This window comes from Excalfactoria chinensis, chromosome 2 (assembly GCF_039878825.1).
Source record: "Excalfactoria chinensis isolate bCotChi1 chromosome 2, bCotChi1.hap2, whole genome shotgun sequence".
Lineage (NCBI taxonomy): Eukaryota > Metazoa > Chordata > Aves > Galliformes > Phasianidae > Excalfactoria > Excalfactoria chinensis.
The window spans coordinates 17,743,903-17,759,931 of NC_092826.1; the positions used below are offsets into that span (position 1 = coordinate 17,743,903).

Genomic DNA, 16,029 nt, shown 5'->3' on the forward strand with positions numbered 1-16,029 from the left:
AAGGCATATTCTTCTAAATCATCAAGAAAGATTATTACTTGAAAGGGATACTAACACAGGCAGCAAGCAGCTTTCCTGCCCTCAGCAAAAAAACAAAACAAAAAACCACTACACACAACAGTATGACTACGGGAAATTTATCAGGTTAATTACATAACTGCTTGTATTACGATTAAGAAATAAATGGTCCATGATTATGAAGGAAACTTTAAGAAAAATGTACATATACATAAGCTGATCTTATCTAAGACAATCTCACCCTAAGTTTATACTTCAAAAGCATTTCCTTCTTACATTACATACAGTAAGCATAAAATATAAGCGTTAAGTACCTTGCCACTGGTGATGTACTTGCAGTTAATTTTCAGGAACTTCTCTGTAAACGCTTCTTCCTCTTCCGAGGTAGATGATACCACTCTTGTAGTCCGAATACACGGATGTGCCGGTGAAGCAACTGATTCTTTCTGTTGGACTCCATCTGGATCCTAAAAAGGAATGGAAAAGGGGAACTTAGCAGCCTGCCTTTTCATTGTTAAGGGATCTTCCGTTGTGTTTATTATTCTTCTTTGACATTAATATAAAGGTAAAAATAGAATTCCAAAACCACTGTAGTTTATAGAAAAACTCTGATCAGAGAGTACAAGCAACTCTAATTAAGTATAGTTTAACTAGTCCATTGGAAGAAATGTCAGTACACAGCAGTACTCAGAAACAACATAAGAACAAATAAAATATGAACTCATGTAAGGAGATCACTTGATACACTTTCACATGCAAAACCACAAGTGACATGTAGTTAGCAGAAAGGATTTTTTCCAGTTTTAACAAACAAAAGCTCTGTTAAGTGTTTTCAGTTGTCCCTTATAATACTATATACTATTTTATGTTTGAAAGTCTCTCAAGGTCAGCTAATAGAAACTCCAGTTGACATTAAGCCTAAGTCTAGACTAGATTAAGTTGCTTATGACTTTTCCAGTTGAGTTCAAGTCTTCAAGGTTGGATATTTCACTGCCTCTCCTAGAAACCTGTCCTAATATTTAACCAATCTCACTGCAAAAAAACCATGTTGTTTAACCAGAACTTCCTGTGCAAAATTCTATACTTGTTGCTGCCCATCCTTTCACTATGAACCTCTGAAGATACCAGGTTGTTTTCCTCCCTGTAGCCTCTCTATCTTTGGTTATAAAACACAGTAATCAGGTTCTCCATCAGCATTTTCTTCCCCATGCTAAATCAAAAAACACCAAAAAAAACAAGAAAACCACAACAGCTTCCCCACCATACCTCCATATCTTAAGCATGGTATTACATCATAAATGGAGGACCTGACAACCCTCCACTGAGTTCTCTCCAGCATATCAATCTTTGTCCTGTACTGAAAGTGAAAGAAATGAACACAGCACAGCAAGTGAAGCTTTAGAAGCTCCTCTGACAGGATATGACCACTTTCATAAACTATTTGGCGTTACTCTCATCATCTTCTACCTGGAATGCGATTAGCCTTCATTGCCACAAGAGGACATTGTTAAACAGGGGTCCCACCTCTCCTGCACTGGAATAGTGTCATGAGCTAGTCATTAGTGGGGTTCTGTAGGGCTCCATATTGGGGCCAGTTTTCTTTAATGCTTTCATCAATGACTTGAATACAGGACTCAAATATACACCAAGTAACTCTGTGTACATCAATAAGCCAGGAAAAGCTGTTGACTCCTTAGACAGTAGAGAGGGTCTGCAGAGAGATCTTGACAAACTAGAGCACTAGGTAATCACCAACTGTATGTATTTAAAGATGGCAATGTGCTGGATTCTGCACCTGGAACTGGGCAACCTTGAATAAATGTACTGAGGGAGGATAGGCTGGAGAGCAGCTCTGCAGAAAGGAATATGGTGCAGGTTCGTTCTGGTTGATGACAAGCTGAATATTAAGAAGCTCCAATAAGAGTTTTAATTTGTGCATCAGACTGCTGAGTGAAACCATTCAGAAGAAAACCAGAAAAACAAACCAATCAACAAAACAGTAACAGCAAACGAAAAGTTTACTCTAAGCCAAGTTATTACACAAAGACTAAGCCTACTGAAATACATGCTGAAATCTTAGCTTGAATACAGATTTGCAAGAAAAAACAGGGTTTGCTGGTTTGTATTCACTCATACAATACTGCAAAACTATCATTGGCGAAACAAACTGAAACAGAAAGCTCAGTCTTGTTGGAATCAACTTCTGAACCTCTGCTTTGGAAAACAGTTGTCTCATTCAATTTCTAGTAATCCATGATCATAGTAAATAGAGATCTCATCACGTTACATAGGCAGAGTAGCATATTCTTTTTAAGTTTAATCACTCTTCAAGTTAATTTGTAATTTTTGAGTCAGAATTAGGGGAGAGTCAATAATGATAGACATTGCTACAGAGCATAAAAGGATATATACTAACATTGCTCTCACTGGGATAGTAATCAGCAGAGGGGAAAAAGCATGGATAACAAATGCTTTCAAAGAACCAAATCCTCCAGCTTTATCTTCTGATCGAAGGCAACCACCACTTACATTGTTGATAAAAAAAAAGCCACCACCACTAAAAGCCACACACACAATCCACACTGAAAAGTGCAAATGATTTCTGTAATTCTTCACTTGTTTGACAGACATGATCTAGACACCCTTTTGCTTCCCTTACATAGGTTTCAAAAAATATTAGAAACAGTGCTGTCCATGAACAATTATTACCATATTGCTTGATTTTTCCTGAAACATTTAAAGGGATGGTTGTCTGATGCTTAAGGATACATACAAGGGTTCTGCAAACAAAGAATACATCAAGTGAAAGTGAACTCTGAAGATGCTGTCAACAATCAGCTGCCCACACTAGGCAAAATAATCCACTGCCTAAAAGGATTTAAGCTTCAAAAGTTTTTTAATCCCTTTTTTTCTTGTATGATTTCAAGCTTTTATCTGTTTAACTGCATAATATTCACGAGGCAGTCCAAAAAAAATTACAGCTACTGTTACACTACTTTGTCCCCAGATCTATTATATCTAAGGAAGCATATACAAAGTAATTCATAAGACCAAAAAAAAAAGTATTCTTTCTGACATAGCATATCTACTATATTGTTGAAAGAGCTCCATTTTCTCTAAGTGAGACTAATTTTTTCCTTTGAGTAGCTTCTACATAAGTAGGCCTATACTAACATTTTTAGTCATTCCAAGACTTGATACAGAAGAAATTAGACTAGTCTATTTACTAAGCTAAAACACCTACAGTTTGCTTTCCGGAGTAGGCATTTGACAGCTTGACTACACACTACCAGGGTATTTTGTTATTTGAAATAAAAGATAATAACTGGGAAGGGATTAGCACTGACATGTTAGGAAACAGCTGAATAAGGTCAGAACTGCATATATTACAGTATCAGAACCAGTATCTTTTCTGTGTATGTCTGGTTTGAGTTCTCCCCATGAGATTCTTCTAATAGCAAACTAGCGATCCTGGAAAGACACTTTTATGAAACTAGCTCAAACACAAAACCTACAGTTAAGCTTAATTATAGAGCAGCTTTCAAAGCTACACAGTTTTAAGTACAGGAAAGTCTATAAATGCAGACAATGCTATTACGTGCAAGCTGTCTATAACCAACACTCAGAAACCAGCCCTTTACTGAAATAGATGTTTTACTTCATTTTCCTTAATGAAGCCCAAGAAAAAATTTTCAACCACTACTAAGGGAGGAGTGATGGCTAGTATAGCAAGGGTAGAGCCCTTATATTGTCAAGAATATTTAGTTAAAATGTCTCATTGCTATATAATTTATCAATATTTCAAAGTTAAATATTTATCTAGTTCTCAAAGGTAACAAAAAAAGGAACAGGAATCAATACTTAAGATATCAAGTCACAAAGATAGTAATGTATTACTAACGACTTGAATGCGAGCCAGTTTTCACAAAGAAAACTCACTTAAGGTAATAAAAGCTTGCATATACTATCTTGCTTTCAACTCTGGGTGTTATAAAGTACTTTCTCCCCAAAATGAATAATCTCCTTTAAGAAGAAAGCATAACATTCATAACATTCATCTCATAAGGGAAAAGTTACTTTCAAGAACGGGTATACCTACATTTACTGTAGCCTTGTCAAACTCTGCTTCTGAAGATGTAGGTGATAGGGGACTTATAGGGCTTAGAGAAGGGGAGCTGTCCACACTAGATATGTAGTCTGGGTCAGGAACATACAAAATCTATAAAGAAGATATAACGCAGTTAGAAGTTACGCTTTCAAATTTACTTTAGATTTCCCACTAGTTCAGTTAAGTGTCACATTTTCTCAAAATAAGCTATATGAAGTTATTTTTCCTCCAGTTCATTTTAACAGGAATTATGAGCTGAGGGAATAAACAATACAACCAAATACTTCTTGATTTTAATTTTGAATACTACTAAATATCTACTAATATCCTAAAGTAATATTTAGTCATAATCGAGTAAAGGTTCAAATAGAAAGCATTATAAGAACCATATAGCTTGTCAGAAACACTCAGAATACATAAAGATGACTCATTGGATTATTTCCAACACTGATTATTTGAGTAACCAAGAGGAAGGTTAATGAAAGTGTTTACAGACATGCCATTAACACCAAATGTAGAAGAAAATGAAAAAGTCTCTAAAGTTATTCACCCCTTAAGTAGACTGCTTGGACCACAGTAATCATTTAGGTTTAGGCTAGGTTTTGCAGCAATCAGAAATAGACACAGAATTTTAGAAGAGCTTGAAGATAATCTGGTTCCAACCCCCCTGCTATAGGCAGAGATACCTCACTCTAGACCAGGTTGCCCAAAGCCCCATCTAGCCTGGCCTTGAATTCTCCCAGAGGGGTCATTCACAACCTCGCTGGGCAACCTGTTCCATACCTCATCACTCTCACAGTAAATAATTTAGACTAGATATTAAGAAGAGATCTACCCTCTTCCAGTTTAAAGCCATTTCCCCATCATCCTGTTGCTACCTGCTCTTATAATTAGTCCCTTCCCAGCTTTCCTGTAGGCCCCCTTCAGGTACTAGAAAGCTGCTGTAAGGTCCCCCTCAAGCCTTCTCTTATCCAGGCTGAAGAGCCCCAATTCTCTCAGTCGATCCTCATAGGACTGTTTCAAATAAAAGGCTAATATCAAATGGCCTCATCAGCTACCCTATCACTTTTTTCCAGGCCTGGCTTTAAAGGAAATGAAAAGGGCTGGTGGTAGAGGGAAAATAAATAAATAAATTAATAAATAGGACATAAGCAATACTGATCTAAAAGAACTAGTAACATTATTTCACACAACCCTACAAAAATGACAGCAAGCTTTAAGGTTGGAATGGAAACATTAGATTTACTGAAGCAGAATTGCAAGCAGTAGCATGCAGTCAGAAACAATGTAAGCTATGCTATGAATTTATTTTCAGAGCAAGCCATTGTAGATAGCCTGCTACATTCACAAAGCAGCGATTTACCATGTGCTTGAGGGACACTATGTCATTAAGTATATGTAATCAAAAAAAAATCAAAGTCTCTTGATTTTAGAGAGCGGTGGTATCATTATTTGCTCCTTTTCTTTAAGTTATTTATAAGGCACAAGGAACTCACAGATTAGGAAAAAAACTGAAGAAGCCTTTTACAAAAACAATAAGAATGCAATACTTGTTCTGATAGAAGATGAGAAATATGGGGGGAAAAAAAGTCTGCTGAGTAAATAACATACGTAGTATAATAGTACCTGTCCAGGAACGACTGCTCTGGAGAAAAGCTTATTTAATTGAACCAGTTCATTGGGTGTTGTATCAAATTTCAAGGCAATACTGTTTAAAGTATCTCTCGATTCCACCTGTATCAATTGAGGGAAAGAAAAGAAAAACAAAATCAAATCTTTGAGCAGTTAGTCCAAATACTAGCTTATGAGTTTTAATTTTGTAGATTTTCTGAGATTTTTCATAAACTTTTAGTCTCTCTATCTTGGGCTGCCCCTCCTAGTTATTAATTCAATTTAAGCCAGTATAATAACACCTGTCTTCCCATTCAGATTCTGGGAAACCAAATGTGTCAGTCTGAGCTGTAGCTTGAATACAGCACCACAACTCCTGCTGTGCAAGTTCAGTGCTGGGTACCCCTGGATATATACATTATGTTTGGTGAAATAAGACAATTACATCCTTCCTTTCTTCATCTTCTCCATTCTTCAACTACAGAAAAATTGTCAGTCCCCAAAAATGCTAATACACAAGCTGACTATTGAAATAAGCTTTTGCTGATCTGATTTTCAAGTAAAAATCACTGAGATCAGCAAAACAGGTTAACTATTATTAAAGAAGACTGAATACAAGCATTTTTGAGTGATTTCTGAGTGAAGAAATATTTCTTTTTTTTTTTAAGGTCTTAATCTCACCTCTGATGTTCTCTCCATCTCCCAAAATGTATCCAGTATTAATCAACAGAAGAAAGCAAAGAGTTTATTTTTAAATACCATCTATTAATTAAAGAGTACATAGAAAGTATTTAAGGATAATGATAATCATATGATAAGCAAGGGTACAACTAGAAGCTTATCACAGTAATACAGGGCTTCAGAAACACTGTACCAAGGAAAAAAAAAGGAAAAACATTGTATCAGTTAAGAAAATACGAAGCACTATGAGCAAAAGAATACTTTCAGGTCTAAATACAGATCACAGTAACAAAAAAATCCCACTAATTCCAGCCTTAAACGTCTTTGCCCCTCAGCTTACACCTGCATGATATATACCTCTTCTAATACTTACCAATTATACTGAATAAATTAATTTATTACAGGTTTAGTTTTCCATCTACTCACTGAAGTTTACTTGAAAGATACAGAAAAGGATCCTTTCTCTTTAAGTGCTTCTACTCCTTTTTTAAAAACATAATTTTCAAGGAATAAGGAATGCAAAGGGGAGAAAGTCAACTACACCAGATTTTCTTCTCTGTTCTACACACCTGCTCTCAAGAACACAAGTGGATATCACTAGTTGACTGCATAGCCATTACAATATGCATCCTCTGTTCTTCATGCTCTTCCTTAGAGAAATGAGTCCCACATCTTGTGGGCCCTGTCAATTCCTGACAAACTTACACGGTAAAAATACTTCCCTTCTGTTTGAATGAATTAGTAGGAGCAGAACAAAAAAGGAACTGTGTGGGTGAAGGAAGAAAGGATAACAGAGTACATAGCTATTGGTCTGACAGTAGGCCCACTTTACACCCAGCCACACAGGTAAATGTAGTGCTCAGAACCCAAAGACTAAAATGCTCTACTTCTGTAACCATTCTGTAGCATAAAAAGCATGGAGGTTTGCCCTGAGCTAGCGTGATCCCAACCAAAGTCTATTTTGGACAGTTTCAGATGTACTAACACATTCTACAGAGCAGAATGCATTGCTTACTGTTATCAGCAGAATGTAACAAGACATTCATTTTTTCACAGAAGCAGCAAAGATTATGCCAGAATGTAAGTATACATAATGTAGTTAATATTGAGTGATTAAATATTTAACACCAATACATTTTATTGACACTGTGAGCATAGCTGGTAAATATATGCTGCCAAGCCCAAGTAGAACACATAGCATTTAATAATTGTTCCTCAAAACACATTCCCACTTGACTGTTCCCAGCCTTATAACTGAACACAACACTGATCTAAAAGAACTTAGGAAAATGAATACTTATTGACTTTTTAAAAGTTACATCAGAATCCTAATGGGTCCCTTCCAACTCAGAATGTTCTATTGGTTCTACACTACTGAACACATCCTGACATTACAGGAATTTCAAGAAAGTATAACCGATAAAGGAGCAGAAAATATTCTTTAAATACAGAATAAAGTTGCCCTGTAAGAAGTACTACAAGCACCACATGCTTCAAAGACCATTATACTTTGACTGAAAACAGAAGGCAAGTTAAGATACCAAGTACCAATGCATTAATATTTGTATAATTACTTACTTTACTACAAGTAATAAATTCATACATTACAGTACCCTAAACTCTTATCAAGATTTGAAAACAGGAGTTGAATAATTTCCTAACATACAGAATTTGTTATCTTTCTGCCAAGGTGTATTTGTCAGCCTGAATTCATTAAAACATAGGTACCACCAAAGAAATGGCAATTTGCTTTTTTAGAGTTATTTCTGCATTATGACAATGCTTTGTATTGGAAGCTACCATTAAGGAAGCTACCAAAGCAGCAAAAACTTCTTCTGGTACTTCAGAGGCGTGAATGACTTCTGCACCACACAGTTCTACAGTTTCACATAGATATGCATAAATCACAGTATCTCATATCCTCCTTTCAGTTGGTATTGAAGCAGAAAGCAAAAACCAACAATTAGACTAGATATTTACAACTTATCCCATACACTACAACAAAACTGACAGTCAAATCACAGATAGTAGTATTTCCATGAGAAGGTTTATGTACTACAGAAGGCTTGCTGAAACAGACTGCAAAATGATATTCAAACATTTGCTGAATTTAGAAGCTGACTATCATGTAAGTGTTGGAGAAAAACTGCTACTTATCAGGTAGACACTCTGTATGTATCACTTAACAATGAAAAGTTTTGGTATGTTAAACTTAATTACACTATAAGTTACTCTTCAGTATTCAATTACAAAGCATAACACTTTAGTGTTTAACAGGGCATTTATTCTCAACTTTGAGAAGAATCCGCTGGTATCTCTAAGCAACTAAAGGTGTTTAATTTAAGCATCATATTGTAGCAATTGCAGAACATGAATCACTTATTCAGGACTGCACTAAACTGAACACACCCAATCCCCATTTTGTACAATAACTTCTGCTAAAAAAACAAAAACAAAAACACTTTTTAATACACAAGTAGCTTTCCTACAGTCAAGAGCTTCTAGTCAACTGTGTTGTGTAACTATGCAGTCAAGTCCCTATCCTTAGTTTCTTCTACCTTCTGTACTCATTTACATATGTATAAAAATAAGCACGAAATTCTAAGCTTGAAAAGCAGAACCTACACATATGATTAGGTAGAGCAATAGATATTTAAGATCCAAATAGTCTCCACACACTGGAAGAATAACTCATTGAGAGCAGCTCTGCTAAGAAGCACTTTGAGGACCTGTAGATTAAAAGCTAGATATGAGTCAATAGTAAGCATTTTTAGAAGTTCACCACTATTCATGGCTAGGACAAAATAGGGGTGGCCAGCAAAGAGGGGGAAGGTGACCATCACCCCATCTGCTCTGACCTCATGAGGCTCCCCCTAGAGTACTGCATTCATGCCTGGTGCAAATCTAAGAGGAGGTCTAATAAGGATTCTTCTTTCATATGAAGAAAGGCTGAGGGAAGCTGGGCTTGTTCAGCCTGGAGAAGAGAAGGTTGCAGGGAGACCTCATTGTGGCCTTCTAGCTTATAAAACAGGAGATGAACCATAAATTATACAGTCTGACAGTGATAGGACAAACAGAAACAGTTTTAAACTAACAGATGGGAGACCTAGATCACATTTTGTGAGGAAGGAATTTTTTTATTTTATTTTATTTTTTAAATCAGATATTGACAAGGCACTGGAATAGGTCTTCCAGAGAAACAGTGGATGCCCCATCCCAAGATGTGGACCAGGATGGATGGGGCCCTGGCCAACCTGATCCAGTGTGTGACAACCCTACTGACAGCTAGAACTGTTAGAACTACTAGATTATCTTTAAGGTCCTTTCTAACTAAAGCCATTCTATTAAAAAAATATATATATATCTATTTTTTTCTACTGATATTTTAATGAATTTAACTGCCACTGCATCTTCACAACAGGAGTTCACTCATTCTTCTTTTAGAAATTATGTACTTTATATGTATCCGACTATTGCCAAAAAATAGACTTTTTTTCTTTCTGCACTATTTGAAGACTAGTTCTCCAGGAACTGGAAAGAAACCTGAAACAACAGTTAAAAGATAATTAGAAAAAAACAACAAAATTAAAATTAAAGACTAGGAAGAGGGGTAAGAATGAAGGGTATTAGAAAATACCATTGCCAAATGCTTGGGCACAGCACCAGTCAATATCAGATTATGATCTTATCTACTAATTTTTAAAAGGCCTAATCACAAATACACCACCTAAACTAATTTTAAAGAGCTAGACAACAGGATCGTAAAGTAACACATCATTACTGTGATGCACACGTTCTAAATAACTCAAAATTGAAAAAACTATGACAGCAGCAGCTCAGAGATTCAGACAAGAACACAGCCCTGGCTTTGAAATGTAGCATCAAGAAAAAAAAAAAAAAGTATGTAGTTTATAGGAGTCCAATCTACAATCTCTCTAGAAAGGCACAGATCACTTCTCTACTTTCAAAATGTGTGGTTCAGCAAGACAATTCCAAATAGTCATCTCGGCTTCAAGTCTAGCAAACTTTCACCTGTTTGATGATCACCATAAAAGCACACGCCACCTGAACTCCTTGAGGTAAGAATGAGAATGACTCCTAATTTTACCACGAGCAGCTGCATTCATGAGTCACTGTAGTTCTGTTCTCAGCATCCAGACAAACTTGTTTCTAACTAACACAAACTAGTAAAGAGCATCTAGAACTTGGACTTAGCACCAAATAACTATAAAGAGGTCAAGAGTGGCAGTTCAGTGGTAAGAACTCTGGCTTAAGACTGTGTCTTAAGACTCTGCTCTACTATACACTTATGTCTTTCTTTAATTGATAGCAGACTCTTCTCATGACTCAGACCACATACACTGTGTTTCAGGAGCTTATTCACTATTTCAGGAGAAAAGTGCAGCCTTTATTCCCCAGAGAGTTGAACAAAACCAAGAAAAATCACATTTACCTTTCTTCAGTAGCTTGAATTCAAACAGCAGACATTTGTTTTGAATTTCAATTTCAATTCTAGCCCATACTAAAGGCTTTCTTAAGTTCCCAACAGGAATCAAGCTAATGGAATGCTTCTTTAATACACGCATCCTCTGACTCTCTCCAAATTACTATCATAGACTTCATAGTCATTAAGCCATATCAGTTCAGTTTGCTGTAGCAGTAGGAGTTAAGTTTTCCTTATCTCTTATTCTTAGAATAAGAACAGCAAGAAATCAAATAAAGGCATTCATAAATTCTCATTTTTATTTTACCCTGACCAGCTCCAAAAGCATTCAAAAATAACCATGAAAGCTTCTCCTGTTTTAACATTACCTCTACAAATATTATTTATAGGTTTATTTGCAGTGTATAACACAAGACAGATAATTCTCACTTCAGTTTCCCTTAGTAACCACAAACGTGAAAAGCTGACTGCAGTACAGTTTGAGGGTCATTTCAAGAACAGAACAGGCAGAGAAAGGCTCCATTTTCAGATACTGCTGGAAGATGAGATCTGTACTACAAAAAGGTATGGATCTACAAGGATTATTAGAAGGCAGCTGTAAGGTCAGTATCAAAATGTAGCCAACCTTTCCCTACCCCCCCAAAAAAAAGCTTCATTTTTTTTTTCCTCCTTCTGATTCCCACAGTTTACTAGCAGCACTGAGAGCAGGCAACGTGCACGTGATTTTTGCTAGTATTAGTTATCGTTTCTAACTGGTTACGTAAAGCTGAACCATTTAACATGTTGATTAGTCTGGTGTTGGTAGTTTATTATTTTCTCTTTTGAAAAAAACAGGAAACTTATAAAGAAGAAAGATTTAAAAAAAAAAAGCATTACTCAAGTAATGGCAGCTATCTAATTGCTCATTATTATTTTTTAAATAAGCCATCAGATATACAGATTCTAAGATTAAAGGCAATGCATTATCACCATTTTGCCTATATCTCGTAAAGAAACTAAATCTGCACTTGGTTTGCAATAACATTCTAATAATCAGGCAGCAACTTACAGAATATTCAATCGTCCCTTTAGGCTTTTGAAAAGACATTCGTCGCCCATCTTTCTTGTCTGCGGTCTTCTTCTGGCCAGTGTCTGAAAGAAATTGAGGCAATGCGCGTGTTAAATTCATTTTCCTCTCAGCACTGTCACAGGCTGCTGACTACAGCCCCGTGGGCAGACATCTAATTCACTGGTTACACAGCTTGCTCCCAGTGATTCTGTCTAACAGAGAGCCAGCTGCTAGGATAACAACTTCATTCTCTTGCTATGCTTCAAGCATTTGACCAATATAAACCACCGATAACTAGAAATCAATTAACTGCCTAAGTACTTGCTAGTATCCAGGAAGCTATTAAAGAAGAAATACTAAAGAGGCAATCTACCCCATTAGCCTTCTGGAAGTACTGCGTTTAATCGGTTTTCTGTTACAGCCAGTCTGCTTTTGTCTAGTGGGCAGGTGGTCTGGAGTTCCGGTGTGTTTGAACTAACCAGCTTTTGTAAGCTGCATGCTGTCTGGTAAGGACAGAGTATTTAAAGCTTTTGTGTGAAAGGAAATGCATTAATATTTCAGTTCAGAATTATCCTGTTTATAGCAAATGTTAGCAAATAAACTCTATGAATAAACAGTAAGATACTAAATAACACAAGAATTATTCTTATTGCTGCTTCTAATCTTGATGACCTCCATTTCATGAACCTATCAACAACGTGTACTTTAAGTACATTATAATATCAAGCTATCATGATTAAGACAACACAAAAGTGCATTTACATGATTCAACAGAAACTACTTAATAAAAATACACTTTTGTAAAGTTAAAGTATTATATCCATCTATGGGCAAGTGGATTTTTTTTTGTTTGGGTTTTTTGTTTTTTTTTGTGGTGATTCTATTAAGTTGCACCTCTGCTACAAGGCTTCCATCTTCAACAGTAGCCTGTCTGCTACTTAGGATCCCAAAATATTTAATGAATGAGATGTCATGTTTCCATGATGCACTGACATAACTACAGTATTGTTTCAAAACATTCAAATTTCTACTGCCATACCTAAATATATTCAGTTCAGTATTTCAAAACACCTTGAAAACAAGAAACAAACCTTACAAAACATATTCTTTTGCAATACCTTACCACACAGAGATTGAGGGCAGAAAGCCTGCTTTATATTTACTTAAGCTGAGATAATACATTAGCTTGCTACAAATTTGCAGTGACTCCTACACATCACTGCTTTTAATTGGTGTCCTGACACCAGCACTGGAAAAGTGATTGAAGAATGCTTGTAGGAATTCCACCTCTTATCCCAGCTCCCCCAAATTTATACATAGGTAGTTGAAGCTATCAAGACACAAAGAAATGCAGCACAAATTGCTTTGGAAATTCCTCAGAGACAAAAAATAAACAGCAATCTAAAACTCCAAGTTTTTTACATCCCTTAACACTAGGAAAGTTGTTGAGGACTACAGTAAAAGCAAGTTCCAGCAGACAATGTTAAGTACTTTACAAGCGAACCATCATTAAATTAATTCTATATTTTAAATGTACATAAGTCAGTTCAAAAGTGATGCCACCTATTTATTTCCATGGAAACTTATCAGATACAAACAGCACAATAACACTGACAGAGCAAATTCTCAGCTACAGAACAGTGTGTTTCAACACAGTCACCACCATAAGCTTTGCATTATTATTGCCAGCAATGAACAAAAATTGGCATGCTGCACTCAAATCTGCACCAGCTGAGGTGACCCACTGTTTCACAGCTGCTTTGACAGTAGCATTGATTAGGAAAAATTTTCCCTTATAGTCAGTCTTTCATCAGCCCAAACCAATGGGAGTCAGAAGGCTCTGAATCTAGGCTATATGGTAGGCATTGCAGGACAGTACAGGCAACACTGGCAAAGTGCTCCAATCTTCCAACTAATATAGGACCTAGGAAGGTTCAACCTTTACTGTCATATCACCAACACTCACCCCAACATTGTGGGTCAACATAATAAAATATGAGGGCTGCTCTGAAAGTAACGCCTCCTATGTGAGCAGGAATGCTCCCATACTCACAAGATATACAGACTAATTACGGTAAGTTTTAAGTTATGACCAATAATGAAGATGTTAAGCCTATTTTCCAACACCCTCTAGGAATTCCGTGTCTGAAAAACTGTAGCTCTGCATACTGGCATTGTCATTCATTACATTCAAAGGTATTTCTTTCCTAAATTACTAATTGGACCTTAATAATAAAATAAATAATACCTAAAAGAAACATTCTCCTCTTCCAGAAGTATTTCTTGCCACAGTCCCTACCTGCCCTTGCACAACAGATGTAAACCTGGCAAGCTGTGAAAAAACTGCCAACAGCCACCAGACCTTCAGCTGTTTTCCAGTCATCTTAATACTTCACCAGCAGCCTCATTTTCTATCCACAGCAGTTCAGTTCAAATACTCTTACACAAAAGTCAAAAGAGAAAATGAATTCACTCAGGACCCCACACACATGTTAAAAATCTATACAGAGTAGGTCTCTATTGGAACAAGTATCTTTACCTGCCACCATTAGCTACAAATACACAAATCCTGTACTGCAAAACTTCTATATGCATATATACACAATTTGCATATATGTATCTTTTTTCATACTTGCTTTCCAAAGCAGATGGACTCACTGTGCATCACAGTCTTCAGTACACCCTGGTAACCTAAGAAAAATAACAGCAAACAGGGCAGGGAAAGAGCCTGCTGCAAGCACAAGCAAGGAAAGCAGATCCCAAGAGAACTCCCAGCACAAGGTACCCAGAAGTAAATATGTATATATATATATATTTTCTTAATTTCCTTTTTAAATGTACCTTCCCTTCCATGCCTACGGCAATAATTCTGACCTTAACTTCAGTTCCCACTTTAATTCTTTCCCTCTGTGACAGTGTTATTTCCTGCTCCCTATTTGAATACAGGATGCTTCGCTTCTGACTTTGACCTAACTCCCCTGGGGCAAGAAGAGACAGATGCAGGCAGCACTAAGCTACATTTGTGTTAACTACCTGGCTGGCCAAGCACAGGACAATGCTATTTAGACTCCAAATCTCTATCCATACCAAATGGATAAGCTATCTATCTGTTCAATGAGAATCTGTGCATGTCACCATAAGTGTCATAAACTAAACTAGGTGGTATTTCAACTATGGAAATGAGCCAGAGTAGCAGAGACACACATTCTACATCCTCCATGGCATACTGTAAAGCCTCTAAAACTCTCAGAGTCTATGCTGTAGGAGGGGGTTGGGCTCTATCTCTGGAGGTCCCTTCCAACACCTACAATTCTGTGATCCTATGAAAATGAGACATTTTATAACATTTGAGTTGACGCTTTAATTCTAAACTGCTATTCAGTAGGACTGTGTCTCTACCACACCTTGAAGTCTTAAAAAAAGAAGAGTAGGTGTCACTTCCACGAATAAGGAAGTATTTGAACTGTGTAGGACCTGCAAGACTAGCACTAGAAAGATACAGAGGAGTGCATGCAAAATGACACCAGACCAATACAGTGTGAAGATAAGGGAACTTTGACCTTAACAGTTAACGGAAGTTGAAGACTTCCTAGGTGAAAAAAATTGATACGCAAACAAGCATCCTTGAAAATAAAGCAAGCTGAACAAGTCATCAACCAATTGAAATTATTTGCAATTAGTAGCTGAGCTTCTTAGCATAAAGAAGATGGAAAAAAAGACTTTTATTATCCTTGGAAACAAGAACTGTACATTATACATTAGATATGCATGAGTTTAAAAAGAGAGACAGGGGCAGCAGACTTGTTAAATGCTTGTCAAGGGCAATCTTTTGTAGGCTTTATTATCTCCCCATGTCTTAGGGAGATGGGGAGTAAAAGGAAAGTGACCCAGAAGTAAGCTACAAGATGCTATGTGTTACAGGCTTGCTAGATGAAGTTTCAGCAGCCCAGACCAAGACAGCACCATAAAAAAATGCCTTCTTCAGTCCTCTCGCTCATGTTAAGCAGCTGCTTCTCACACTGTGATTCAGTCTTTCCTGGCCAGTCACGTTCTCAAAACTCTTAATTCTTACCACCGCTCTCATAATTCTTTCTTCATTTTTCCTTAATGAAGAACCCC

The 16,029-nt window shown here is 36.7% G+C and overlaps 1 protein-coding gene across 13 annotated transcripts in view; it reads right to left on the minus strand.

Moving 5' to 3' along the window:
* The window catches only part of OXR1 (oxidation resistance 1), a 239,956-nt gene that overhangs the window by 45,217 nt on the left and 178,710 nt on the right, over positions 1–16,029 (minus strand). For 9 of the 13 annotated variants that reach the window (XM_072330518.1, XM_072330519.1, XM_072330516.1 and 6 more), the window contains 4 exons: positions 11,911–11,993; positions 5,753–5,860; positions 4,118–4,237; positions 333–485 (listed from right to left, as the gene is read on the minus strand). In XM_072330518.1, coding sequence (XP_072186619.1) covers positions 333–485; positions 4,118–4,237; positions 5,753–5,860; positions 11,911–11,993 — 464 coding nt within the window. The remainder of the gene's footprint in view (positions 1–332; positions 486–4,117; positions 4,238–5,752; positions 5,861–11,910; positions 11,994–16,029) is intronic. The other 4 variants (XM_072330526.1, XM_072330524.1, XM_072330525.1 and 1 more) reach the window with 1 other exon arrangement.